This window comes from Chrysemys picta, chromosome 4 (genome assembly GCF_011386835.1).
Source record: "Chrysemys picta bellii isolate R12L10 chromosome 4, ASM1138683v2, whole genome shotgun sequence".
In the NCBI taxonomy this organism is placed as follows: Eukaryota; Metazoa; Chordata; order Testudines; family Emydidae; genus Chrysemys; species Chrysemys picta.
In genome coordinates, this window is record NC_088794.1 from 116,196,220 (window position 1) to 116,224,049 (window position 27,830).

The 27,830-nt window shown below is 46.0% G+C and overlaps 1 protein-coding gene across 28 annotated transcripts in view; it reads left to right on the top strand.

The window, feature by feature from the left end:
- NRXN3 (neurexin 3) overlaps positions 1-27,830 on the top strand; it is a 1,417,823-nt gene that overhangs the window by 488,217 nt on the left and 901,776 nt on the right. For all 28 annotated transcript variants that reach the window (XM_065593434.1, XM_065593444.1, XM_065593437.1 and 25 more), the window contains exon 9: positions 24,866-25,069. In XM_065593434.1, coding sequence (XP_065449506.1) covers positions 24,866-25,069 — 204 coding nt within the window. The remainder of the gene's footprint in view (positions 1-24,865; positions 25,070-27,830) is intronic.

A 27,830-nucleotide genomic window follows, 5' to 3' on the forward strand; every position in this document is an offset into this window, starting at 1 on the left:
AATGCATGTCAGTCCTGACCTTCAGCTTCCCTGCTATTCCAGTTGTGAGCTTCCCACATTGCTCTGCCAGTCCATTTCAATCCTAATGTTGGAGCACCCCGTGTTCATCTAGATTATGTTTAAATGGTGTGGCAGTTTTGTGATGCGCACAGATATGCACTAGGTACTGTGAGACTATATAGTTTATGCAACTTATCACCTGAGCAGCATCTGAAAGCTGGATCTCACGGTTGAAAGGCCTGTGCCATCTGTAACTCTCTGGCTGCATCTCAGATCTGTGGATGCAACATCCTAGTCATTTTGCTGCAGACTAAGAAACATTAGAGTGTCAATGTCAGAAAATCGTGCAGAAGAGGATAGATGTTGCTGAAGGAGCATAGTGCTGAGAAAGAGCAACAGAGAATAAAGCAACTCCTGAACAGATCATCTGCAGCCTGAAATGTGAGCTACTTCTGTACCTGCATTATTCCCACTTAGTCCATGTAATGGATAAGGCTGGCTCCAGGCACCAGCCGACCAAGGACGTGCTTGGGGCGGCACCTTGGGGCAGGGTGGCGCTCAATTTTTTTATTTTTGGATTTGGCGGCACGGGGCTCAGAGGGGGGCGGGGCTTCGGGCGGCGTGGTGCTCAGAGGGAGGGTGGGGGCTTCGGGCGGCGCTCGGAGGGAGGGGCGGGGGCTTCGGGCGGTGTGGTGCTCGGAAGGGGGCCGGGGATTCGGGCAGAGTGGTGCTCGGAGGGGGGGCAGGGGCTTCGGGCGGCATGGTGCTTGGGGGGACAGGGACTGGTGCGGTGCTCGGAGGAGGGGCGGGGGCTTCAGGCGGTGTGGCACTTGGAGGGGCGGGGCTTCAGGCGGTGCGGCGCTGGGGGCAGAGCTTCGGGTGGTGTGGTGCTGGGGGGCGGGGCTTCGGCTGGTGTGGTGCTGTGGGGGGGGGGGGTACAGCAGGGCGGCTCTCTTCTTTTTTGCCTGGGGCGGCAAAAAAGTTAGAGCCGGCCCTGGTAATGGAATAGTGACCTTCTCATACAGAGACCTTCCTTGAAGAGACTGACAGATATAAGACTCCTACCTCAGCCCCTCCCCCTTATTGTTATACCCAGGGTTGTGTAACAGGGAGAGATTTTTCTTGTCTTTGAAGTGAGCAGCCTTAAGCTGTGACACCCGGATCTACTGTTAACTTCTCCACTGAATGGCTTTGTATCTGGCATCTCACTGCTCCAAACAGTGGGGAAGGTATGGAATTGCTACCCCTTTGGCTAAGGGGTTAATATGCAGAAACACTTCCCTTCTTTATGCTACCACCGCAACATATAGGAGCTATCTCCTCTTCTCTGATATTCTCTAGGGATTCAACCAGTTCAGTTGTAAATGACCCACATAAAAGGGATTCCACTGCCACCCACTCCCATTCCACATTTAAACAGACCTCTCTATTGAGAAATGTTCCCTGATTTGTAACCTGAATTTCCCATTGCTCTGTTTCATCCATTTCCTCCTTGTTCTAATCCCTGGGGCTGCCGTTCCTCTCTGCTCCTTGTTTGCACCCTTCCAGGACTTGTCAATTAGTTATTACTCTGTCTCCACTTTAGCTGTGATTGAGCAGAGCTAGATGTGCTTAGTCCCTGTAATTTATGCTCCTCAGTCAATCTTTCCAGCCACTTGCAGCATCTCCCAGTGTCTCGCTTGTTTTAGGTGTGAGCAGAAGAGTCTTTTGCTCAGTACAGTATTTGACGTGTCTCAGCAGCTGTTGGGGCTAATACTGCTGCAAGAAAAGTATCTATCAGGACAATATAATTTTGTAGAAGTGCTCTTTAACTGAGCTATCCCATGGCTCTTTAACATCTCTAATGCTTTCTGTCTCCCAGGCTTCCTGAAAGCTAGTGCCAATATGTAAGACCATGATTGCTAATAAGTAAAGCTATGATTGCTTATCTTGCTGAACACTCTTGGAGGTGGCACAGTGGAGGGAAGAAGTGATAGTGCTGCTCTAATGGGCTGTGTTTCTGTTTCTGGGGTTAAAACTGCTCCAGAGGTAGCTGCTGAACAGTCCTTGGAGGCTTTGAATTTACTGAGTGCAGATTAGTGATGCTTTGTGAGGGAGACACATACGTGCACACAGATCAGCAATGCACAGTGGTGGAATCCAGACTGTGTGCTGTCAAGCATTGTCTGTGTGGTCATGAAAAACCACGTTGAAATGTGATTACTATTGTTACACTGATTGGGAGCTAGATTTCCTCTCCCCCTCTCCTGAGCCCACACAGCAATGGCTCTGTCTCTGGTCTTCATCACTTTGCTCTTCTTTGGTTCTTAACTCTGGGTGACTATTCCCAGCACAGAACTGTGGCCAAACTAATCTTTTGTATCCATCTTTGCCATTTTCCTTTATTCTGTTAATTGTTTGTTTAAAAAGTATATCCCCTAATGTAAGGGCTAGAGCTCAGTCCTCATTTGCAGTATTTACTCGTAGGTCCCTGCCCTGCTTGGCCAGTGCACCTTACTCTTGATTTGAAGCATCCCCTGATCTCCCAGGCCTGACCCGCACTTGAACGGAGGCTGTCATTCATCAGCCCTGCTGGTCACGCTGTATAATAGTGTGACGATTCTGTGAGGTGAACAAATACCTGTTGTTGGGTTGAGATCGCAAAACTCATGTCTCTTCTGGCTAAAGGTGGATTTGAGCTCTGGTCTTTGAGTGAAAAGCTAATGCCTGAATCCATTGCACCTCCTTAGCGCTGCTTACACTAATACAAACCAAGGGGCGGGGGGGGGAGGGGAGGCCAGGCCGCTGGCCCTGCTGTTCTTTCTGCTTCTCAGTCTCCCATACTGAGAAGGCTTCGTGAGTTATGAAGTGGGGAACCAGCCCTTTCTTGCCACCCGGTGGAGCAGCGTCTGTAGAGAACTAAGAGACATTTTAAAAACACCGAGGTCACTCGAGGCTTTCACCACAAGCTGAGTCTTTTACACCCTTCCCAGTGCAGTTAACCCAAATGCTGCAGCGCCTGATGGGCAGCAAGGAGGATGCACTGCAAATGGCATGGTGTGGTAGATGGCAGTCAGTGATGAGTAGAGAGAGAATTATCAGTTTGAATCAAATTACAGGTTTGTGGCACTCTCTTCCCCTGGTGGGCTATATTAAATCTGGCATAATTTGATGTAATGGATCAGAAATGTTGTAACACAATGCATCACATCTGGTAAGCGAGCAGTGCGGAGAGTAAATATCCCATTGGACTTCATTACAGTGGACAGAAGTGGATTAGACAGGATAAATAGCAGGTTATTCACTATCAGTCTGTCTTATTCAGAGGAGTTTTCCATTAGCTCTGGTTTGAACAAAGTAACACAGAACGTACCTACCCTCTCACAACTCAACTTTTAAGTAAATACAAAAGTGCCTGAGGTAGGGTGAATATCTGAGTCTTCTGTAGTTTAAACAATGGTAGGAGAGAACATCAAAGGATGTAGATGAGAATTCAAAAGTCCACATGCTTATCTCAAGCTTTTCTGGACCTTTTTCGTCTAGAAGATGAGTTGGAGATCTCAAGAGAACAAACTAGTCCCAAGATTTCCTGATTCTGACTGTTTTCAATTTTACCAGATTAGCAATTATTGGGTATTTGATTATTTCAGGTTTTAGTCCTGAGTAGAACCAGGGCATGTGGAAGTGTGCAAATAACGTTATTGGTTGATGTACTTGTGTACCACTGCCCTCCATTGGTTAGAATCAGAACTGAAAACATATGGCATAACCCTATACTGCTAACAGCTAATAGAGATTCTCCTTTACTCTAGTGGTCAGTTAGAGCTGTGCTTTTGGAGCAGTTCTGTTCTGATTGTTGCCCTGAAATTGAGTGAATGTGGCATGCAGCACAGCGACAGCCATAAATGTCCTAGGTGCCCACAGATTTGTTATAATAATTTGCACTTTTGTAGCTTCTTTCATCAGATCTCAAAGAGCTTTGTACACATTAATTAAACCTCATAATTCCCCCCCAAAAGTAGGAATTATTCTCCCTATTTTCAGATAAGCAAAAATGAAGCACAGAGACATTGACCAATATTTTCCATGTCAGACACCCAAACTTAGGTAACTTGTGTTTGGATTTAGCTATCTGCTTTTCAGAGATGCTGACCATTTACATAAGCCCGAGCTCAATGGAGGCAGTGTATGCTCAGCAGCTCTCCCTTTTCTTTTTAGGTAGGTAACTTCAAGCTCGGTTCCCAAGTTTCATATTTGTCCTCTATGACTTTCTCAAGGTCCCACAGCAAGTTGTTGGCAGTCAGGAATAGAATCCAGGGGTCCTGACTCCTGTTTCTCTGCTCTAACTGCTAAGCAACAATCTAGTTAAAAAAAAAAACTATGAAAAAAAAATCTGAAATTCTGCAAGCCATAAACATTGAGTTTTGAGTGGAAGGTTTTGGTTAGCTGTTTTATCCTGATCTGTTTGTCCAGCACTAGTTCATATTGTTTGATTTACAGATACCAACTTCTTCTGGGTTTGGGACCACTGCCTGTCTGATGAATTTACAGGTCAGCCAGGATTAGGCTTAGAGTGGATCAGGTAACATACATGATTCTGCATAATGCTTGCAATAGATATTTCCAGGCTATGTGACTCTGAATCTCACTCTTATCATATCAGTGCTTACTGATTATGCAAGTGGCCAAAGTCAGTCTCAGAGCTTAGTGACCCAACCAAGAATGGTGCTACAGCACAACATGGGGTCAGAGCTGGGACAGTTTGTGTTGTGCTCCTCTCTGGTAAGCTCTACAAGCAGTGAAATCTAGGGACTTCAGTAGTCTGCAGTTGCCTCTGCAGATACTAGTTCTTATCCTTTAAAATTCCTCCTGTCCTGCAGGAAGGAGGTGTGGCTTTTTCTTTACAGGAACCAATGTTATATAATGGCATTCAGTCTACAGGGCAGGAGAAATTTTCAAGGGGCAGGACTATTTATTTTAAACTTTAAAAGACCAATAGATCTAGCTCAGGGGTTCTCAGACTGTGGGTCAGGACCCCTCAGGGGGTCGTGAGGTTATTACCAGGGATGTCGTGAGCTGTCAGCCTCCACCCCAAACCCTGCTTTGCATCCAGCATTTATAATAGTGTTAAATATATTAAAGAGCCTTTTTAATTTATAAAGGGGGTCACACTCAGAGGCTTGCTATGTGAAAGGGGTCACCAGTACAAAAGTTTGAGAACCACTGATCTAGCTTGTGTGTGTGTGGAGAATTTACATGTTGTTTTACAACTGGAAGCCATATCTATGTCTGTCTCCTCACCCCTCTGTGCCTAGTACCATCAACCACCATCCCATGCAAACTGCCAGTTTGTGCTTTCTCTCTTCTAATTTCCTTGGTAATGATGACCAGTGGTCATAGCATTAACTAGTGAGCACTCTTTGCCATAACTTCTCTGGTGACTGATTAGGAGCTGAAATGGACACAGCCTACCAATCCGTTGTTAACACTCCACTGGAAATTAGCATCATTATTCCCGCACTGCCGTCTGTGTTGCATCTGAACGCCACTTTCAGGAGGTCGCCACCCTCCGATCTGTAGTTTTGCAAAACTTACTTTTGTAATGTGGCAGTTCTTCGATGGGAGAAGAAAAAGACATGAAGGGCCCTCCCCCACCTCCTGGAGTTATAACCACCACTTAGTTTAGCTTGTATTTTAAATTTGGAAGGTGCAGTCTGGAACCCCAAATTAAATGGTATACTGTAATTTTTTCTCAGCTTATATGTTGTCATTATCCTCCTAATTGCTACCTGCTGTGCTCCATCACACTTCCCCAAATCTGACTTATTTGCCAGGCTTTTTGAATGTTGTTTAGTTTACAGTGGGGCTGTTTGCCTTACGTTCATTTTAATACTCTGCTTCTCTGCCTAGTTTCTTCTTTTTTTTCCTGTGGCAGATGTAATGCATCAAAAGTCTTCTGAACTCTCACTTGTGGCTTCTTCTGGGTCACAGGATTCACAACACTGAGTTATCATTTATTCATACAGCATCCTAGGTGTTGATGTGCATAGACCCTAGTTGCCCACAAAGAGCTTACAGAGTAAAGCCCCATACATCCCCACTTCCTCCAGTGCCATAAACTGAATTTGTATGTATGTACTGCTGCTTGCAAATGGCCTGGAATGAGGGAGTGCTGCCTCTGCAACCTGCTGCCCCCTTGCTCCAGACCATACAGTAGTACCTAGGGTGACCAGATGTCCCAATTTTATAGGGACAGTCCCGATTTTGAGGTCTTTTTCTTATATAGGCTCCTATTACCCCTCACCCCTTGTCCCGATTTTTCACACTTGCTGTCTGGTCACCCTAGTAGTACCTCTTCTTGGTACTCTTCTGCAGGACTCAGGCTCCATAGGGGGTATCAGGACAGAGGAAGAGCTGGTCTCTGCCGGACTCTTCCTCACACCAAATCCTCAGGCCAAACCAATGTAAATTACTGCTTCCCTGTCCGTACTGCAGACACCTATTCTGAGTGAGCATTTGGAGGGTAGCTGGTGCTCAGATAAGGCTGTGGCAGCAGAGTTGCTGCAGGAGCCTGGCTGTTCAGGGGCAGTACCATAGAGGCACGATGTCTTCAGTGGATCCCCTAGAGCTGTAGATTTTCGAAGTGGAACGTCCATCCTCTTCTGTGAAGTCTAGGGGAGCAAAGAACACCTTCCTGGTAGTCACCTACCCTCAGAGCCCATCATCATGTGGGTGTCTGTAAGAAGAATGGGGCCTTATATTCCAGACAGACTGCTGGCAACAGTAAGAAGGTGAGTCTTCAGGAGTTGCCTGGTGGCAGTTCCATGGGGCACTGATCAGGGCATTCCAGCAGAAGGAAAGGCACAGAGGTGCTTTAGGGAGAAGACCGGGGGATCATTGAGGCTGGAGGTAAGTAGCTCTCCACCACATTTAGTATCCTGTCTCTGACAGTAGCTAGAGAGATTAAGGGATTTACCCAAGGTCACACAGTGTGTTGGTGGCAGAGCCAGGATATGAACCCTGATTAGCTTAGGCCCAATAGCACATCCAATCCAGTGGACCATACTGCCTCCTATACTTTTTACTCCTGAGGAAATTCTGCACCAAAACATTAAAAATTTTGTGCGCAATATTTTAAAATTCTGCAAATTGTATTTGTCAAAATAACACCATAAAGTCACGCCAGTTTCAATTATTTTGGTAATTTATTTCAAAATACCTGTCAGCAAGTATGTCTGCAACAATACAGACAGACAGACACAGACACATTCTCCCAGGAGTAGAGTTAAAGAAAACCCTACAACAACCCAGTTCCTGCTTCTCTGTCCCCTTCCCCTGCCACTCCCCACTCCGAGCCCAGCCAGGGGCCAGACACTTGCACCCCTTTCCCCAGGGCCGGCTCCAGGCACCAGCCCACCAAGCTTGTGCTTGGGGCGGCACCTGGAGGGGGGTGGCGCGGCGCTCCGACTCCGGCCACTGGGGAGAGCAGAGCTGCAGCGGGCTCGCCGCCGGGGAGAGCAGAGCCGCGGCGGGCTCGCCGCCCTCCCCCCGGCACTCTGGCCGCCGGGGAGAGCGGAGCCCCGGCAGGGCTCGCCACCCTCCCCCCGGTGCTCTGGCCGCCGGGCAGAGTGGAGCCGCGGTGGGCTCTGCGCCCTCCTCCCGGCGCTCTGGCCGCCGGGGAGAGCGGAGCCCCAGCCGGGCTCTGCGTCCTCCTCCCGGCGCTCTGGCCGCCGGGGAGAGCGGAACCTCGGCCGGGCTCTGCGCCCTCCTCCCGGCGCTCTGGCCGCCAGCAGAGCCACGGCGGGTTCGCCGCCCTCCCTCCGGTGCTCTGGCCGGTCGGGGAGAGCGGGCCCGAGGCCAGGCTCGGCACCCTCCCCTGCCGCACTGGGGGGAGGGGGGGCGGAGCCAGCTCTGCCTTTCCCCCTGCCAGAGCCCAGCCATGCCCCCTGGCCCAGACACTCACACCCCCTACTCCTACTGCCCAGAGGCCAGTAGTGCCCCCCCCACCCTCCCGGCCCAAACACTCACAAATTCTATCCTCCTAGAGCCCAGGGATACAGAAGGAGGAAAAAGTCTGATTCTGTGTCCTGGGCCTGCACGCTGCCACCTCCTTCCTTCAGGGCATGCTGGGAACTGCAACTGCTGGGAACCCTCCAGTTCCCTCCCCGTCTCCCTGGCCTTGTCTTCTATTTGCGAGCTGGGCTCTGCCAGGTCCAGTGGTCCCTAGTGGCGGCCAACATCTCTGCAGCCCATTTCTATGGGGGGGAAAAACAGGAAATTCTGCACGCACAACATTAATTTCTGCAAAATTCTGCATTGCGCAGTGGTGCAGAATTCCCCCAGGAGTAACTTGTATAACTCACAAAGCAAATATCGTCCATCTTGGCTCAGTAGTGACCAGAACATGTTCAGTGGCATATGCAAAATGAGTAGGTGGATCTGAGACCAGTTCCCAGTAGAACAAGAACAGTATAAAACCACTACCACAGAGACCAAAGGTAAAATATTCCATTGAGACTAAACTCTCCTCTCACTCCAAGAAGTGGACTTGAACTGCTTGACCTAAACAAAGGTTGCTTGTTTCAATTTAAAAGCAACACCAGAGTGTGCAGACCACAACAGCTAACGCCAGTGGGGAAAGAATGATGCTGGAGGTGCGGGAGGGGAGTGAGTTCTTGAAGTGTGGTTTCAGCAGAGCTCCATGCCTTTCTCATTACACTCCTTGACTAAAAGCAACTTTTCCATCTCTGACCTTCTCGTTGGAAATTTCTCCTCAAACAGTTACACACAGCTCTGCAAATGTTAGAGTGACATTTGGAGCAGGCTTGAGGAGACTGTGTGCTCCATTTTGGCTCCCCTGCGTGCCTGCCAAGCTTCAGCAAGGCGATAGCCTCACACTCCTCACTTCCCAGGGCTAGCACTAACATTTACCAGCTACAGTTTTCTCTGTCTGCAAATATTTCCACTGCCTTGCGTGATGCTCTTACACCTCCTCACTAGACAGAATCCCTCTGAGTGCAGCCTGGAGAGAGCAGACACTGAGTTTATCATCTAACATTTACCTTTCATTATGGATTGAGGGGGATTTTTTCCTTTAATTTAATTTTTTCCCCTTCGTTTGTTCGTTTTCGGTGGGAAATTTCACATGCCGAACCCAGCTCTGGTTAGAATGCTATATCCTACTTTGTAGACTAGTTACAGGTAAACCTCACAGGATCTGGGGGGGTTGCTGATATTCGAGGGCAGATAAAACCCAGAATCCTGAGGTCCAAAGGGCGTGGGATTTGAGACTATGATCCTAATACCCGTCTCTGGTTCAGATCCAAGACTGGAAGGGGCCTATTTTCAGGTTCTGGTTCAGCTCAATCTAAAATTTCTTGGAAACTTTATGAGCTTTCCACTCAAAACTGTGGAGGTTTCACAAGATTAACAGACTCCTTGAAATTTCATCCAGTTTGAGCTGAAACCTTATGAAAAAGGCTCTTAAGTATTCTATAGTAATGTTTCAAAACACTGTGCTTTAGAGCAGAAATATTTCATGGCTTGAGAACTGGGTGGGTTGGGTATGTTGGAGACTTCTTATTTGGCATGAGCTGGACATACTGAGAGAATAGCTTTTTCTCACTATACTCTGGTGCTGATGCTTATGTTTGGAACCCAGAATAGCAGAAGCAGTCATTACTGTGGGAAAATAATGGGGAATAAGGTATCCAGTCTTTCGTCTTCTTCCCAACAAACAAAAAGGCTGGGTTTGGGTTTCAAGTGAAAGTTCAGGTTTGTTCATATTTTGTTCAGCCAATTAAATCATCTAGCCTGGTTTTCCAACTTACTTCAGCTTTAGAGGTGAGCAAGTAATACTTTTAAACAATTATTCAACAAATTTCACAATATTATTTTAAATAAATTTATCAAGGCTTTTGAAAATTAGTGACCCCGATCTGGTCTATTTTGCACAAATCTTTATTCGTTATTTCAGTTTACAGTACTGACCTCAAAAATATTAATTTATTATGATTATTAATATTTAATTACTCCAACAATGAGATAAGCCTCCTGAAAAGTGGTTGCTTGAACACCTTGTAGCCAGTTTTCATCCCAGCCTCCCTCATCTTCTACTCTCCTTTAGGGCTGTATCTCTCTTTTTGGGGTCATTATCACCCATTTCAGAAATTGTTTTGTGTCTACTTCATGAATGCATTCTCAGTGTGCTTAACAAATAATAATAATGATAGTAAAAACTTCTTGACAGGTTGAAGTCTTTAAAGAAGGAAAATGGTTTTGTTCTTGCTAGTACAATAAAACCCATCAGTTGTAGTTTAGTGATATTACTTGTAGTACATTTTGCTAGACTAATGAAAACACTTACCATTTCTAGTTAAATGGGTCATTTTCAAGCAGATACTTAAAAACTGTTTTATTTGTGTTCTCTTTTATTCTGGGCTCTTTTCCTTTGGCAAGCTAAGTAGGGTCAGACCCAGTGGGTACTTGGATGGGAGACATCCAAGGAAAATACAATTTGCTGCATAAAATATTGCTGTTCATTCAGTAATGAATATGAATAGTGCTTTCCCCTCGAGTCTGTATGAAACCAGTGCCTCAGCACAGTGCTAAGGAGTGTAGTGCTGCAAGAAATGGTCGATGAGATGCATAACCAGGGTCCTGGCCATTTGTGATCACATTTAAAGATCCCATTGCAATTTTCACAGGAAAAAGGGTGCAAACTCCTGTATTCTGGCAAAATTCCAGATTGGGAAATTAAATTCTTCCTCCAAAATTCTTGTTGTTTTACTGGTATGAGGCATTCTTAATTTCCTTTCCTAAACTGTTGCATAATACTGCTGTGCCCTATTACACAGTTGTTTCTGGGCTGGAATGCAGCTGCCTTATTTCAGTGGTGCAGGCAATAAACCTCGCAACCAATAGAGGGAGCACAAGCATATACCACTTTTTTTGTGTGTGTATGTGCTATGTAATTGTTGGCTATTGCTTTGGACAGTTAATGTGGTATATTCGAGGTTTGATGTGAGGTTTTTCTTTGAATATACATTTAGAATTTGGCAGATGTTTCTCAATATCATTTTTAGAATTATTAAACTAAGCCAAAATGTGGGCCCATTCTGTGTCTTTTAGCTTGATTTTTTTTTTCTGTCTAAGCCTGTAAGAATGAAAGGGACACAGTTTCCCAGATTTCAGATATAATCTCATCTTAAAAATGCCTTATCTTTCTTAAAATATTCCTAGAATTTGGAAAAGACTTGTCCTACATCATGGAGGCTATCAGTGTCTTCATGTGGGTTCTACCCTGAAAAGTGACTTGGTAGATATGGCTTTGTGAAGTTCCATGTTTTTTGTGCCTCAGTGATTCCAGATCAGAACAATTAAAATTGTTTTCTGTTTTTAATTGACAGCTATGGGATCTGAGAGTCAAGCTGGGTTCTTTCCTTCTCATGGATCATCACAATAATAAAATATTTCTGCAGGTCAAATTAGGTCCTCATTGACATCTCTGAAGTCCCATTGCCTTCCACTGGTTAGCACAGATATATATGATGATGATGGACAAGAAGGAATAGTTCCTGACTCACTGTCTCAGCTGTACTGGCTCTGAAGAGCTAGCAGAAGGAAAAGCAGTCAGAATGTATTTTTGTCACACAAGTCAACAGATGTAGCCCAAGGGCCAGGTCTGTTGAGTATGATGCCATTTTTATTTAGTCACTTTCCAGAATCGAACCACATGTTTAAATCCATTTGTGGCACAAACTCATCTCTGGTATAACTCTATCTACTTCAGCCTAGATTACACAGGGGATGATCATGTAGCCCCTGAGTGATTAGGAAATGTGACCTAAACAGTAATTTTGCAAACCTGGATTTCATGTACACTAGACACTCATTCTTATGGGATCTATTCTGTTGGGCCATGTGAGTTAGGAATCTCTTCATTCAGATACTTGAGCAGGTTGTGTTTAAGTGCTGTATTTTTAAAATGTAACATTGGTTTTCAAGACCATTCTTATTGGAAGTCGCATGTTTGCTGGGGGTATTTAAAAAGGAAGGAAGGCTGACACATTTGTGTGTGGCGTGAAAAGAGGTGTGTTGTGTAATGGAACTAGCCACATGAAGATTTTGCTCAGGTTATAAGCACCAAATCCTTGATCATTTCTTCAGAATGCGATCTCCAAGAATGAATTGGTGCTTGAAAAATGTCTGAAATGCTTGGGGTCTGTATTCCCAGTAACACAGATTCTTCTTCTAATAGTGACGCTATGGGTGCTCCACTGTAGGAGTGTTTGCATCCTTGTGCTGCTGATCGGAGAGCTTCGGTAGCAGTGTCCATAAGGCCTGCACATGTGCTGCCTCCCCTCCTGCCCCAACATGAGGCTAGTCAGCATGCGCAGACTAACCCTCCTGAGTTCCTTCTCAACTGCCCTGACTAGAGACAAAGCTATTCACAAACCATTAGGACCATTACTTTCGATTTGCATCTCTATAGTTAGTTAGCTTCCTACTTCTTAGTTGTAGTTCTAGTTGCAGTTTTCCCCTTTTCTTATCTTTTCTCCCTAAAAAAAAGACAATTTCCCCATTTTTTTTTCCTTCTTGTTGGGGACCCTTCCCACATGGGGCATGCCCTCTTCACTAGGCTTCAAGAGTGCCTCTCTTGCAAAGAGGTAATCCCTATCGCAGATGAACATTCCCAATGCATTCGCTACTTTGGGGAAGGCCACATTTAACAAAAGTATGTTCGCTGCCAGCAAGTCAGGCACCAGTCTTGTAAGGACAGAGTCACTAAGGGACAAGGACAGGAGTAAGCACTCCTCTAAAAAGATATTGCCAGTATCTACATGCTACATCAGTACCATCATCGATGCCTCATTCAGCATAAGAGCGACCGATACAGACAAGATCTCTGCCACCCCCAGTACTGCCAACAGCATCGAGTCGGTCGGTACCACCAAAATTTTGACACTGTCTAGGGACCTCTGTGTATTGGATTTACCGGAGACTCCTCTTCTTGGTGCTAGAACTTCTGCACTGAGTCTTTGACTGGCACGGGAGTCTTCCCCACTGCCCTGTTGTTCTCCCCCACTCTCCAGTGAGGGTTTGGTTAGTGATCTTGTGGAGATAGCATCACAGTACTCTTCCCAGACTCCTTATGGTGCCCAATATCAACAGGGTCCTCAAGCATGCCTTCAGATGGCCTCACCACCACCATCTTGGTACAGTGACCCAGGGGCACCACCACTGACCTCTAGGGCATCTCCCCGCCAGTGGCCATACTGGGACCTTTGGGCTGCATATTGCCACCATGCCTCTCAAGCTTCTAGTTCCACCCGAGAACCTTCAAGGCACACCCCTTTGGCCATGGCTTCCCGAACTTTGGAACCTCTGGAAGAAATCCATGTAAGAACAGAAGGGCGCTGTTGAGGGAGAAGTGACCCCCAAGGACCATATCCTCCTCCTTCCTGGATGAGGCCATCATGCCTCCCCTGCCATCTCTGGCAGATGACCTTTGCCTCTTCCAGCATCTGGTGAAGAAAGTGGTGGACACACTCCAAATACCACTGGAGGAAGTCAAGGACACCCACCATTGTCTCCTTGACATACTCCACTCATCCTCTTCCTCAAAGATCACCCTACCCATTAACAAGGCCATTCTGGACCTAGCAAGAACCATCTGGCAGACACCATTGTCGGTGGCACCTACCTACAAGCGGGCAGACAAAAAAGATTATGTCCCAGCGCAAGAGACTGAGTTCCTCTTCTCCCACCCTCCACCCAACTCTATCATGGCGCATGCTATTGATTACCGCAGCCATCAACACCAGTTGAGGTCCACTTACAAGGTAACCTACCCATTTCACATTAATCAATTGATTCACCTTCCAACCCCAAGCCTTACCGAGACAACAGAGAGGTTATACTACACAGTCTAGACATCAGGAAAGCCCTAGCTTTCTACCTGGACAGGATGAAGGTTTTCAGGAAGTCCCCTAGGGTTTCCTGTCCATTGCGGAAAAATCCAAGGGCTCAGCAATATCAGCCCAAAGATTCTCCCAAGTGGGTCTCAAACTGTGTTTGACAATGTTACCAAGTTTGCAGTATAACCCCTCCAGATACTATTCATACACACTCCACAAGGTCAATCTCCTCATCCGTTGCCTTCTTCAAGAATATCCCTATCTCAGCGATCTGTAGAGTAGCAACATGGGTGTCAGTCCTCACTCTCGCAGAACGTTATGTGATCACTGGGGACTCCGCCTCTGATGCCATCTTCAGCTCCACAGTACTGTCATCTGTAACTGACCTGATTCCAAAGTCCCAGCTCTCCAGTGGGAATACTGCTCCACCTACAGTGGAACACCAGTAGGGACACAACTCGAAGAAGAAAAAGAAGTTACTCATCTTGTGCAGTAACGATGATTCTTTGAGTTGTGTGTCACTATGGGTGCTCCATAGCCCATCCTCCTCCCCTCTACTTTGGAGATCTTGTCAATGACTCCGTGGCAGAGAAGAAACTGAGGTGGGTTAGCCCATGCGTGCTGACTAGCCTCGTGGACACTGCTACTGAAGTTCTCCGATCAGCAGCTCAGGAATGCAAGCACACCTACAGTGGAGCACCCATAGGGACACACATCTCGAAGAACCAATGTTACTGCAAGGTGAGTAACTTGTTCGTCATGTGAGTGCACTTTTACCACTTAGGTGTTGTTTGCTACCTGAGAAGTATTTAAATGTGCATCCCTTCTGGACAGCTTATAACTGTTTGTTTATTTGCAGCATGAAATGACTTTCCACTAGAAACTCTGCTGATTCAGGCAAACTGTAGTGGTTTAGTGTAGTGAGTGCATCGAAATTGGAAACAGATTGAAACCAGTGAATTCATGTCACTTACGGCTTAAACACTACTTTTCATGGAGTATGGATTCCCATTGACCCCTTCCCCCCCACCCTCCGCTTTCAGTATGATCTCTCCAGGACAAGGAAAAGGGACATAAACAGGGAGACAAGAGATTATAGTAGGAGAGGCAGCAAGAGGAGGCACAGAAGGGGGTGGAGGTTGGGAAGAAAATAAAGCAGGAAAGAATGGAGAGAATATGAGAGCGAGAGAGAGAGAATAAAGCAGCCCTTGAATGTTAGCTTTGTGTGACTGATTTCAGAGTATACCTATTGCTGTCTTGCTAGGAGGTGTCTGAAGGACCCTGTGGAGGAACAGGGGAGAATTGTTCCTTTAGCTGCTAAGTGTAAAATTAAAGCTGGCAGGGACCCAGTGCAGGGGGCTGGGAAGCTAATCACTCCTAATAACATATTGACTTTCAAAGATCCCTGGCCATATGTCAGCAGCTTTGCATCAATGCCTGGTTTTTCTCTCTCTCTCCTCGCTACCAAGCTCACGGTAACATGGATCCTGGCTTTGGGGTGGCTGATAAATGTAGCTTCTTATCTTTTTGTCTTTGTAAATATGTCACCCTAATCTGGCTGAGGCCAGGCACCCCGCTGAGCATAGTGAGCTCCCCCAGCCACTGCAATCAGAACTCCATCAGGGCATCCAGGATGTCTCTGCACACTGCCATGTGTTGGCATGAGCACCATATCTGGGCAGAAACTTGCAGTGAAAGGTGCTGGACTAAGATCCCCAGAGCCTGGAGCCCTCTGGTTATTTCCAGGATAGGGTCAGCACTGGGCAGATATCCCCTATCTTCTGCCCATCAGTAATATGCCTCTACTCTAACCATTAGAGACCCACTTTCAGGGCTGAGGGCGTAGTTCAGTCTCCAGGGCTCACTCAGTCATTGACTTCTCTGCTGAGCCTCCCAACAGATGGGACAATTAGTGCCTCTTAAGAGGGTTTTGTGTGTGTGTGTGTGTGTGTGTGTGTGTGTGTGTGTGCTGTGAGTATCTGTCTTCTAGGATCTAGGTGTCATGACTAAGGCTTGGTGGTCCAACCTAGTGGTTGGAGCAGGAGTCAAAGTTAGGTGTCAGTAAACTGAGGCAAGGGTCAGAAACAGAGGTCAGAGTCTGAGACCAGGGACAGGGAGCAGGAAAAAGGTAGGATGGTAAGATCCAGGAACAGGTCAGGAGAGCAGGGCTCTGGAGTCAAGAAAGAAGGACTGAATGAAAGAAATGAATCCACCAGTAAGATGGACTGAATCTGTAACTTGTATCCACTGAATATTTGCCTTGGATTGTTGCTGCCTAGAAGCAATTGTTTGTTTCATATGGAAAGAACTATTGGGACTGTGTGTGAGAGAGAGACTGTGATTGAGATCTTGGCAATACTAGTGCTCGTGGTTGGGAAAGAGCTAAACATTCCTTTCTCTCCACGCACACCCCTACATCTACCCAACTCACCCTGATACTTTCTGGCATCATTGCTGCCCAAATTCCAGGCCAGCTGGCTCCTTGGCCTTCTCCCACATGCAGCTGAGAGCTGGGCACCTGAGTGCTGCCGGCATGGTATGTGCAGGTTTCTTCCTTTTACAAAATGTTTCTGAATTTGGTGTAGTATTGACAGTCCTGAGGAATGAAGTGCTCAGGTATGGCAAGGTAATAGCTCTACAAGCTTCTCTTACAACTCCTGCCAATCTGCCCTAACCTTAACCTAGAGGGGCCTCTCTTAGGAGTGAGATAGAGTCCAGTCTGCATGCACCATTCAGAACTTAATCACTGCCGAGGGCCATATTTTGTGTTGTCTTTGTGTAATGTGGCCACCTGACCACTAGGAGCTGTCTTGAGACCCATCAACTAAGTCCACCAAGGTGCCATTGGATAGGCACAGCTTTTGCACACAAGGGCTTGCTTTTGCATGTAAAGTTGTAGCAGAGAGGTGAAAGCTCAGTAAATCATCACCAGTCCCCTAATCCTTCCTTCCTTTCTTTCTTTCTGCTGGCTGCTCTGTGTGTGTGTGTGTGGGGGGGGGGGGATGTGGGAAGAAGGGGTGTTTGCCAGGGTTCACACACAGCCTGCCTATCAGATTGCAGCAATCATTCTCTTTAATTTAGAAGTGCAGCCTATGGAGACTACAGGCTCCACAGTGCAATACTCCATCTTCATCTGAGCAGCCAAGGCACTTGGATAGAGATGTAACCCTTCTGCCAGGTGGAGCCAGCAGCAATCAGGGCCGGGTTCAGTATCTAGGGGTTCCTTTCCATCAGTACAACAGAAAACCGGCTCGAGCCCCACCCAGTAACCTGGGAAAATGACACACCATCCCTGGGCATCTCTGAGACACAATACTTCCCCACTCGCAAGCACAGAGAGTGAGTGTAGAAAAGAAACTTTTAATAAAAGGAGAGAAGTAACTGGGCGTTAATTTGGGAAAACACCACAAACAGGGTTCATAAACAAACCATGAGCAAAAGACCCACCCCCAGGTAAGTTGGAGAGTGTCCTTTTCCCCTCAGGTTCTTAAGTCTAGCAACCCAAAAGTCTCTTTCACCCGCCTGACCCTTCTCTGCACCCCACTCACAGTTGCTGTTCTTGGTCAGTGCAGACCCAGAGTTCAGCGGTGCATCTGCAGAGTTCACCTCCCACCCTGGGTGGAGAAGGAGGTGTAAAAGAGGCACCTTTACTTGCTCCGCTGCTCGAGGACTCGCTCGCCACCCCTCTTTGCGGGGCTCTGCTATTGCCCTCTCCCCCAGCCGCCCTGCTGGCTGCTCACCACGCCTCTCCGCCAGCTGTCCGTTCGCTGCGCCTCTCTGCCAGCCTCACCAGCCACTCATTCGCCAGCTCACTGCCAGTCAACTTCTGCTGCCACCTGCCTCTCTTCTGTGACCTCTGTACATCAGTCTCTTAGTAATGTTCAGCTCTTTGGAGGCTGGGCAGAAACACAGCTCCATCTCAAGTAATTTCAGTTCTCAGTGATTTTTAGCTCTTAGAAGGCAGGGCATAAACTCACTCTTACCTTACATAACATGGTTTCAGCTCTGATTGAGCACTTAAAATAACAAAGGCTCCTAAAGAAGCCTATTTAGCTCTTTCTTTGAACAGTGGGGAGGAACAGGTTTAATGAGTCCAGGGAGGACCCTTACGGAGAGTCCACACCTCCTGGCTGGGACATCTGGTCTCACCCCTCTTGCTTTCACAGAGCTCTGGCATTTGAGCCCCTGGCTTAAAGAGGTTCTTTCAATTGAATGTGACCCCCTTATTTGGGACAGGTTAAGCACAGTCCTGCTTTCCTGTAGTCCTACAATAATTACAACATTGGTACCCGTATTTCACTACCCTTGCATTTAGTACTAAGGTGATTTGTAACCCAGCACCAGCCAAAGTTGATTACTTTGACACCGCTCTATCTGCTGCATATTTAAGTAGGGCAGGAGCAAACTGTATTTACATAAACACACCCAAAGTCTCTCCCCCTCCCAGCTAGCTGTCAGGGAAGCATTCATTCAAATCCTGCTTACATAGATATAGCATTGTACACTGAAACTTGTAGTGGTCACCAGTCACACCTCTGAGTTAAAGGCCAAGGTGGGCACAGGTCATCTGGTAAAGATTAATGGGATATATTTATGCCATTGACCACTCTTCAAGCTCATATGTTTTAACTGGGGGACTTTGTCAAATAATGGCCATTCTGTACTCATGTGATGTTTACAGAGCTAAAACCAACCCTAGCGAAAGCTGGATGACTGTGTCATAAGAACATACTCTATGGGACTCTAGCACTCAATCCAAGCACAAGTCTGCTGAGTTATTTTAATTTTTAATGAAAGGTGATCTGGTGAATGGGGCTGGATCGACAGCCCTGAAAGCCTCTTTCTCTCCTCAGAATAGGGACAGCATGGGCAGTTGCAGGGTAAGCTTCTCCCCTTGCACATATCTCATCTCTAGTTTGCTTCAGCCCTGGCCTGGAGGAGAGGGAAGGGTGTTTTGTATGCTGAGAAGTGATTTCCTACTTCTTAAGTCCTGCCTCTATCCTTTTGTTGGCTCACCCCCTGCACCCGTTATCAATTCTTAATGCTTTAAATATTAGAGATGAGCTACAGCCACCACGCTTGGATCAGAGTTTGGGACTGAAGTTAGACCCCTTCCGCAACCCCTATCTTCAAAATCCTTTTGCCTTCAGGTTCTGGTTCAGCCGATGCTACAGAAATCCTCATCATAAAATTCAGGTGTGCAGTTAGGCCTAGTTTTTTGTACTCTCTCCAGCAATTCTGGGAGCTGTTCTGGTCCCTCTCTAATAGATATAATAATACATTTATTTTTTTTAAATCTTGACTTTTTTGTTTTACCTGTAGTGCTGGGGTGCAGGCAATCATTCTGTAGAACAGGGAGTGGAGGAGTTGAATTATGCAGGAAAGGGGCTTCTCTCTGGATCTCCACTCTTCTTAGCGTTACTGTTGCTTCTCCACTTCTTCTTTGAGCTCTGGAAGAAGACAAAGTACTAGCTTATAACAGGTGCAAAATGGCTTCCGCATATCTAATAAATAGCACCGTGAATAGGGAGGGAACAGATTTGGAGCTCTTGTTAGATACACTCCAAATGCTTAATTTGTATCAGGGCTGAGCCCCAGCACCTCTGGACTTGCTGGATCAGTTATGAATGTAAAAAAATTGTTTGAGCCCTGGCACCTCTTTCATTACAAATTAAGTACTATGCACCCCCCCCCCAACTCCCCACAGACACTAGTGCAAACAACTGTTTTATGCAGGGCACATCTGAACTGAAGGCCTCAAAAGGCCATTTCATGCTTGACTGCACTTCCTAATACAATCCACAGCGAGGAGGGTTGGGGGGAGAGAGAGAGAGAGAGCATGTGTGTGTACACACGTAGCCTGTGAATATATGTATAATATACAGTACATTTGGTTCCAGCTTGCAGCTGCAGGTGGCAAGTTAGGGATGCAGAAGTGAAGGGGAAAGTGATTGGATTTTGATAAGCCAAGCCCAGCTCCCCATCTGAAAAAGGTGCTTCCATTTCCCTCTGTGTCCCCTAGCTAAGAGCAGATGTATTTCTCTGGGTGATGTATGTCACTAATGGCTGGCACGCAGAAGGTGTATGGCTGTGCAGGTGGGGGCAGGTGTCCTGTGGATTGGTGTAGGATGGGAAGTGCAGGTGAGGAGAATGGTTGGTTATTTGTATGTTACTTGATGATCCCATTATTGCTTTGATGTGTAGAGAATTTAATGCTGCTAACAAAGGTCAGAGATTCTGGTGCATTAGTCTCTCCATGGCATACCAGTAGTGTGATCTGCTAGTGAACCCACAAACAAGTACTGATTCCCCACCATGCCTCCTAACCATCCACACACCCACTCTTCACCATATCTGCTCCACCCACATACCTATATATCTACTGCACTTACCCCCACCCCATTCACACACCCATTTTCCCCATTACAACTGCCTCCCCACCACACATCCAGCCATGTGCCCTCTCCTGCAACTAGGCACATGTGCCCACCCACTCACACATACACCCTCTTCCTCTCACACATACATCCACTGTCTCCTATAGCCACATACCTGCTCACCTTCCACACCTACCCTCTCACCCACTTCCCCAACCTGGAGAGAAATTGATGGTGGCTCTAATTCCAGCCAACAGCAGGGTCTGGATTCTGTTGACAAAAAAAGAATAATTCCATTATAAGAGTGACTTTGGGGATTGAACTTGAAAGAGACCGCAAGGGAGTGAGGGAAAGATAAATAGAGAGCATCTTCAGGGCAGTGGAACCCAGAATCCTTAAACAATGAAAGGGCTGCAATAGCCACTACAAATCCCACCCGTTTCTAATTGGAATACAGGAGAGCGTATTATTGGGAAAACATCACTGTTTGTCCAGGGCCTTGAGCAGCCCTTGGCTAGCTGTGGGCAGGAAGGAATGCATATTGCTTCTTCTCAAAAATGATGTGGCCTGCATATTTTGGAGTCAGAGAGGCAATAAGAACTGGCTCTTTCACGTGTATCATGCCTGTGTCTAAAAATTCAGCTCATGTAAGGACCCAGAAGTTCTGCTGGGAACTACCAGGGAATGGGATGAAATTAAAAAAGAGAAAACAGACTCTGAATATCATGGAAAAACTGCCTCAGTGAGACCCATAAGCCTGTGGAATAGTTGTCCCAAAATGGTGGAAGTCCCATCACTGGGGACAACAAAAATAAAAGGAAGTATAAGGGTTTGGAACATTAGGTCACAGATAAAGGAAAACCATAAAGGCAATATATAGCCTATACTTATTAACAAGTTCCTTTCCTGTCTGATAAGGTGTTCCTCACTCAATGGTTTGTTTTTACAGCACTTGTCCAGTTCTGAAAACTGGGATCTGTCTTTCATGAGACACCCCTGCTGTCAGAATCCCTCCTCTATAATGGGTCCTCTTTCTCCTTCCCTTAGACAGTTAGAGACTATTGTCCTTTGACCCAAGGGGCTCCTAGTCAGAGACTTTTATTTGGGTTCTTTTGTCTTTGTAAATGCTGAAACCTATGTCTGCCCCAGACTGTAAATGCAAACTAGCACAGTTGACAGCTGTCCATTTCCTCATGTTGCTTAGGTCAGCTCTCAGACTCCCCCTACCTCGGGGAATAGGGCTTGCTCCCAACTGATTGGGAACATAATATCCTACATGTTACATAACTCTAAAATGGTTTCCCATTCAAACATTTTGCAGTGCCCATGATAATTAGCTAATTCTTATGTTTTGTCAGAGACCACACATGACCCCTTTTGGTGAAAGAGTAAGATGGTTGGACACAGAGGCAATATTCGTGCCCGGGCCTGCCTGTGTCACACCATAGGAGGTCTTTTCCAACTCTGGATTCTCTTACATGGGTCTATGATTAATATCCCACATGGAGTGATTGCCATAAGTCAGTGTTATCTGCAAAGGAAGGGGACACTCTAATTCATGTATTAATGTGTTTATGGAATTTATAACATTTGCTCATCCAGGGACCCCTTATACATATTGAGGGACTGAAACGATAATCATAAATCTGCACAGGTTGTCAGAGTTCTAGCATGAGACTTCAATTCCACCCCTTTAGAGATGTACACCAGTCTCCTCAGGCAAAAAACTTGTGGAAATAGAGAATATTAAGTACTTATTTTTATAGCTCATTTCCTCCCCTCACATCTCTATTTTCTGTGATGTTCTTGAGGAAGATGGGAAAATGTAATTTCTTTCCTGACTCTGGTTTTCCTTTTCCTGGTATTCTTCCTACCTCTGTCCTGTGCCATGTCCTGTGTTTCTAGTGATACTTAAACCTGATACGGATCTTGGTTTGTTTCTTTCCTTGTTTTGCATCACAGCACCATTGATCATATCAGCATGGCTCCAGGAACGTTAGCCAACTTGTACCAGTAAGGGAAAAAATAATAGAGGAAGAGACATCAGAGCTAGAAAAAACTTATTCGGAAACCTGCACCATGCTAGTACATATTTGTCCCCTACAATATCCCCTCCATTAAAACAAATGAGTTTTACACACATCTCAAGGAGAGAGCAGACTCTCTCACACACACACATAGGATCACACCCAAAATAGAGGCAGAGAAGACCTGATAGTCCATCCCTGGCTAATATTTCCTGTAGTCTATTCTGCAGGGCTTTACCCAGTCTTGTTTTTAGTATCCCCAAGCAATGGGAGTTCAACCACTTTTCTTGGAAGACTGTTCCACACACTAACTTACCCTAAAGTAAATTTTTCCTGCTGTCTAGCCTCAATTTTTCCTTTGCTCAGGTTCACCCTTTTCTAGTTATCAGGGCCGGCTCCAGGCACCAGCCGAGCAAGCTCATGCTTGGGGCGGCAGATTCCAAGGGGCAGCATTCCGGCTGCCCTTTTTTTTTTTTTCTTTCTTTTTGGTTTGCCACTCTGGCCGCCCTATAGGGGGCGGAGGAGGGGAGCGCCCTGCAGCAAACTCGGCAGGGCAGCCTGCGTCCTTCCCTCCCAGCTGACCGGCGCGGAGCCCTCCTGGCAGGCGGCACGGCGTGGTGGGTGAGGCCGCGTGGCGAGTGCCCCGCTGAAGCGCTGGCTGCCCCCCTTCTCTCTCTCCCCCTCCCCCTCCCCTTGCTAGACCCGGTGCGCACTCCGCTGCACATCTGCAGCACAGGGAGTCCCCCTGGCTCCGGCTGCCCTGCAGGTTTTTTTTTTTTCCTGCTTTGCCGCTCCGGCCCCCCGCAGGTTTTTGTGTGTGTGTGTATGTGCGCGCTTTGCTGCTCCGGCCGCCCTGCAGGTGTTTTGTATGTGTGTGTGCTTTGCCGCTCCGGCCGCTCTGCAGATGTTTTATTTGTGTGTGTGTGTGTGTGTGTGTGTGTGTGTGTGTGCGCTTTGCCGCTCCGGCTGCCCGGCAGGTGGTTTGTGTGTGCTTTGCCGCTCCAGCTGCCCCGCAGGTGGTTGTGGTTTTTTTGGCTTCGCCACTCCGGCCCCCCTGCAGTGTGTTTTTGTTTTTGTTTTTTTTGCTTAGGGCTGGCTCTGGCTTTTTTGCCGCCCCGCTAGTTATACTTCCTTGATCTATTCTAAACAATGCCTCTCCCTCTCTCAGGATTTTTGTAGGTCCTAGATGAAAGATAACATGTGTGGGTTTTTTCCTTAATTTCTAACCATGGGTTTTTAAAAAAACCACCAAAATCAAACCAAAAGTGTAAGCCTTCAGATGTTTTCTGTGTGTTCCTTGTCCTTGTAAAATTCCTGGTACCCATTTTTGGGCCACAAACATCCCTCTGGATGATAGTCAGCTAGACCTTTAGGCTGACTGGCAGCTCACTGAACAGCTGTGTTGATTGTGACAATTGGGCCGTTTCAGAATGTTTTGTCCTCTGGGTAATGGAGCTTCTGCAAGGTTGAAGGAGCCATTGCCCGTCATCCCTGGCTGAGAAAGGGCTTATGCCAGTCTGTGTACAATTTGTGAATGTATGTGATTGCTGAAGCAATACCATTTCGGGCTGTATAGTTTTTCTAAATGCTGGGCCTGTCCTGTGTGTGGGCAGGATATCTTCAAGCAGGCTGATGACCTGCTGTTCATTTTAAAGACCTAAAGGAAGGCAGTATGAAAATTACTGGGTAAAGCTTATATTTAAGAAATATCACTATATGTGTTTAAAAATTGAACAGTTGTATCACAGTCTGTGATTTCTTGCAAAATTATTGCTTGGAAAATACTCTCTATCTGATCAAATGCCCTACCAAATAAGTGACATTCCTTAAAATATTTGATATGTGATCTCCAAAGTAAAACCCATGTGCTGCAGGAAGGGGTTTTGGTGACTCAATAGGGGCTATCTAAACTAGTGACCCTGGACAGTGCTAGGGGAAGCTGGGCTGCCAGAGAAGAAGCTGTCTTTTAGAAGATAATAAAATTAAGGTCCTGGCATCAAGTGATCATTAAAGATCCCATGGCCCTTTTCACAAGAGGGGGCGCTATCCTGGGAGTCCTGGGAAATTCTAGTGTGGATAACTGCATTCTGCTTCCCTACATTGTAGTTTTAACTGGATACAATATCTTCTGCTTCGTGCTTTAACCTGTTGTGTAATATTGCTGTGTGAGGCCACTGCTGGGTGAGCCACTGCATTTATACCCCAGAATTGGCTGCATTTCAGTGGTGGGTGAAGTGATTGCTATATAAACAGTTTCAGAGTAGCAGCCGTGTTAGTCTGTATCCGCAAAAAGAAGAACAGGAGGACTTGTGGCACCTTAGAGACTAACAAATTTATTAGAGCATAAGCTTTCGTGGACTACAGCCCACTTCTTCGGATGCATATCATATGCATCCGAAGAAGTGGGCTGTAGTCCACGAAAGCTTATGCTCTAATAAATTTGTTAGTCTCTAAGGTGCCACAAGTCCTCCTGTTCTTCTTTTTATATAAACAGTGTGTAAGTGTGCCAGAGAAGCATTATGTAGCTCTCATGGTTAGTCATTGTTTCTTTTCTTCTCCGCAGAGGCTTCCATCTTGAGCTACGATGGCAGCATGTATATGAAGATCATCATGCCCATGGTCATGCACACAGAGGCAGAAGATGTGTCTTTCCGCTTCATGTCCCAGCGTGCCTATGGGCTGTTAATGGCCACCACTTCACGGGATTCTGCTGACACCCTTCGCCTGGAGCTAGATGGAGGGCGTGTCAAACTCATGGTCAATTTAGGTATCGTACAGAGATTCCCCCTTCCACTTTTAGTTTGGGCTTGTGATTAGTGTTTTCTTTATCATTTTTCTTTTTTTCTGTTGGTTTGATCGGATATGATTGATTTCTAAAGTAGCTGCTGAGACCCTTGTAATGATACTATCTGCGGAGAGAGAAATTCTCTCTGACAGTTTCTGCATGGACATTTGATGTCAATTCTTGGTCATGGATAGTGGTGGTTTTTAAGTCTTTATGTTTTTAAGTTTCCTTTCTTGGTCTGGAACTGGTTAGCTTTGTGTAAAACATGCTACTTGGTCCATCTTTTGATCAATCATATACTCATTAATTCAGCCTCTTTTTCACCACTCAAAACAGTCAAAGCAGGGCATGGGAGGGAAGCCAAACAGACATGGAGGGAAGGGGTAGGTGCTGTGAATCCCATGCTCTCAAGAGACTGGTCTTGGTCTAATGGTTTGAATGCTGAATCTTCTCAGGGCCCAAGCCCTTATAAAAAATACTGTTGTGTTCTGCAGTAATGGCGCTACATGTTCAAGTAACTCTAATGTAGGTTGTAGCCTTTAAGACTCTTTCTGTTGAATGGCTTAGTGTGTTTTTTAAACTCAAAGACATCAGTAATAAAGATAGGGGGAGCACCCAGAGAGGTTATATTCTGTGTAGGGTGGGTCAATTTACCAGTTCAAAAATAATTGGTCAATTGATCAGTCAAATTATGTCAAAATGATCAAATATTTTAAAGCACTCAGATATTAGAACCATGACAACAATAACAAAAGAGTAAGACTTTATGATTTTGATAGCGTAAGCCTTAGATACTTATTCCTAATTACAAAAAATTACTTAACTGAGTTATCTTAACTCAGAAAAATGTGAAACACAATTACATGAAGTTCTTAAAAAATGCACGAATAGCAACCCGATGCAATCAAAAAGGTAGGCCGCCACCTGCATCGGGACATTCTTGCTGAAATATTTGACCATGGTCAAATAGGCGTTCAGTTGACCAAACAACTGACATTGTTTGAGTCAGTTGACCAGCTTGCCAAGCCTACTTCTGTCTCCTCAAAGTTATTCATTCCCAGACAGAACCTGAGCGGGAACAAATTTGATAATAAAAATGAGGGTTGTGGGAGAGTTTCCTTCATAACAAACACACTCTCTTATTAACCTGAACTGAGTAACTGGGGTCTGTAGATCAACAAAACAATCCACTCTAATTATCTAGGGATACTTGCTTGAGGATGCATCTAGCTTCCCCTCATTCTCTCACTATTGTAGGCCAGCAGGTGGATGGGTCCCCTGGTGGCAGCTTTTTGACTCTCATGTCTGAAAAACTTGAAGAGGCAAAGTGCCAGTGTGTGTGTGTGGGGAAGGGATAAGAGATATTGGGTGGGTTTGGTTGTTTGGTATTTTTGGAGTTGAACATAAGCACAAAGTGAAATACTCTTCTCACTTATACTGCTGCTATCTGGTTGACTACCTGTGGTTGCACCAGTATAACTGAGAGGAGAATCTGAGCTAGAACTGCAGAGCCATGGTACTTATTGGAAATGATAAGCCTCCCCTAATATTTAGGGTATCTAACAGGAACTAAGTGTATGCTCCACGATGAGCTTGGGCTAGCTTTTGAAATTCCAAGCCCCATTGTGACATCTTCCAAATACTATGAACTATCAATAGGAAACTCGCTCCTGAGCCCTGGCTGGGCCATAATATGAAGAAGAGACATTGCAATGATTTTGCACAGTGCCGTGACAGTGTCACACATCGGACTATATATTGATGTGATTCCGTCATTGAATCATGTCACAGCTAGACATAGGTGGTATCCTCTAGATCATGCCGCACCAGAGCTGAATGAAACATAACTTGAATGGTTCTTCTAGGGACTGCTCCACCTTCGTCCTCATCTGGACTTTCAGCTGTTGGAGGTCAACAAGGAACAGTGTAACATATTGCCCTCCAGTCACCCCTCTAGGGCTGACTCAAGAGGTGGCATTAACGCTTCCAAAAGAACTCTTTTGGCTCTGGAAGGGAAAGTCAGCCCTTTCTTTTACTGTTGGGTTTGGAGGGTGAAAAGGGAATGATCTGTTTGAACAAGCTCCTATCTTTAAAAATGAGAAATGAAAAGAGTCTCCATCCCATGAGGATCTGGAAGCACTAAGTGTTCCCTTAGATGGAAAAATACTGCACTGTTACATAGCTCCTGCGGTCTGGCATTTACATGCTGTACTCAGCTGAACTAGAGCACTGTAAAGCATCATTGAGTGTCCAGCCAGCATGGCAGCAGAGGTAGTACTAAATTGCACTGGTCCATGGGGAAATAGATCATCCCAGCCGCCACAATGACTTCTCAAGTGGCATCCATCTCTGCCTGTATCAGTTCTAAGTGAAGTGGAGAATTCCTTATGCCTACCATGTCCCCTTTAGGGATCAATTCCAAAGAATTATTGTTCTGTAGTCTAACGTATAAAGAGAATCTTTCAAACAACTCCAGCATGTGTGCGATTATTGTGTTTGCAGCTGCTTCTTTTCCCATCCAATGCTATTTGTCCAAATAATCTAGCACCCTGAGAATTTCTGTCCCTTCCTGCAGTCCCTTTTCTGAAATTCTTTCTGATAATTAGAGTGAAAAAGTTTGTCTGTTTGACAATCAAAGTGCTGTGAGGCCAAATCTCATATTTTAAGAGGGAGAGAGTGTTATGTTGTCAGAGCCGGGTTTGGGAATCTGGGACACCTGGGTTCTATTCTGAATTTTGCCATG